The sequence below is a fragment of the Fulmarus glacialis genome, unplaced genomic scaffold (genome assembly GCF_000690835.1).
Source record: "Fulmarus glacialis isolate BGI_N327 unplaced genomic scaffold, ASM69083v1 scaffold596, whole genome shotgun sequence".
In the NCBI taxonomy this organism is placed as follows: domain Eukaryota; kingdom Metazoa; phylum Chordata; class Aves; order Procellariiformes; family Procellariidae; genus Fulmarus; species Fulmarus glacialis.
The window spans coordinates 19,939-20,665 of NW_009215970.1; the positions used below are offsets into that span (position 1 = coordinate 19,939).

The 727-nt window shown below is 38.8% G+C and overlaps 1 protein-coding gene across 1 annotated transcript in view; it reads left to right on the forward strand.

The window, feature by feature from the left end:
• LOC104077744 (leucine-rich repeat-containing protein 16A-like) overlaps nucleotides 1–443 on the forward strand; it is a gene marked incomplete at both ends in the record, with an annotated part of 18,824 nt that extends 18,381 nt beyond the window's left edge. Inside the window, one exon of the mRNA XM_009579102.1 lies at nucleotides 294–443. Coding sequence (XP_009577397.1) covers nucleotides 294–443 — 150 coding nt within the window. The remainder of the gene's footprint in view (nucleotides 1–293) is intronic.
• Between the last annotated feature and the right edge of the window lie 284 nt (nucleotides 444–727).

Sequence of the window (727 nt, forward strand, 5' to 3'; positions counted from 1 at the left end):
TATTATAAGTCAAAAGTAAGATGGCTTTTTATCTGACCTTTTTCCTTTTCTTTTTTCCTGTTAGACTTTCTCCCTTCCTTCTTAGAATGTGTGATGGAAGGGGGTTTCCATCCAAAAAAAGAGAAAACAAAACAAACCCAGTGGGAAGATTAACACGCACAACTGAGCTTTGCTTTTGTGATTGGTCTTCTAGGATCTGTGATCACTTAAGTTCTGTAAGCTTTCTGGTTGGGTTTGGTTTGTCTGTTTTAACAGTTTGATTGACGTGTTCCTGTCTTTATCCTTGCCTCCAGGCTGACCATTTGACCAGACGTGGCAAACCACTTCCACAGCAAGAATCACTGGAAATTGAGTTAGCTGAAGAAAAACCAACTAAACGCTCTATCATCACGGTTGAGGAGTTGACAGAGATAGAACGTTTGGAGGATCTGGACACTTGTATGGTAAGACACATTCCTCAGCCCTTTTGGTTAAGCACGCAAATAACTGGAAGAAAAATGTTTTTCAAAATGTCATTTGGCAATTTCATGGTATCAGGAAACTAAAGTTAGGAATTGGCTTCTAGAAAAAATAAATGTAGCTTGTGAACATTTTGTCTGAGTTGCATATTGCTGTTCAGCAAAGGAAAAGCTTTTCCCTTTTCTTCACTTCTCCTTTCCTGGTACCTATTCAAGTGCCTTTCTCTTGCATACATTGCTACAATCAAGCTAGTACAATAAACGTCTCT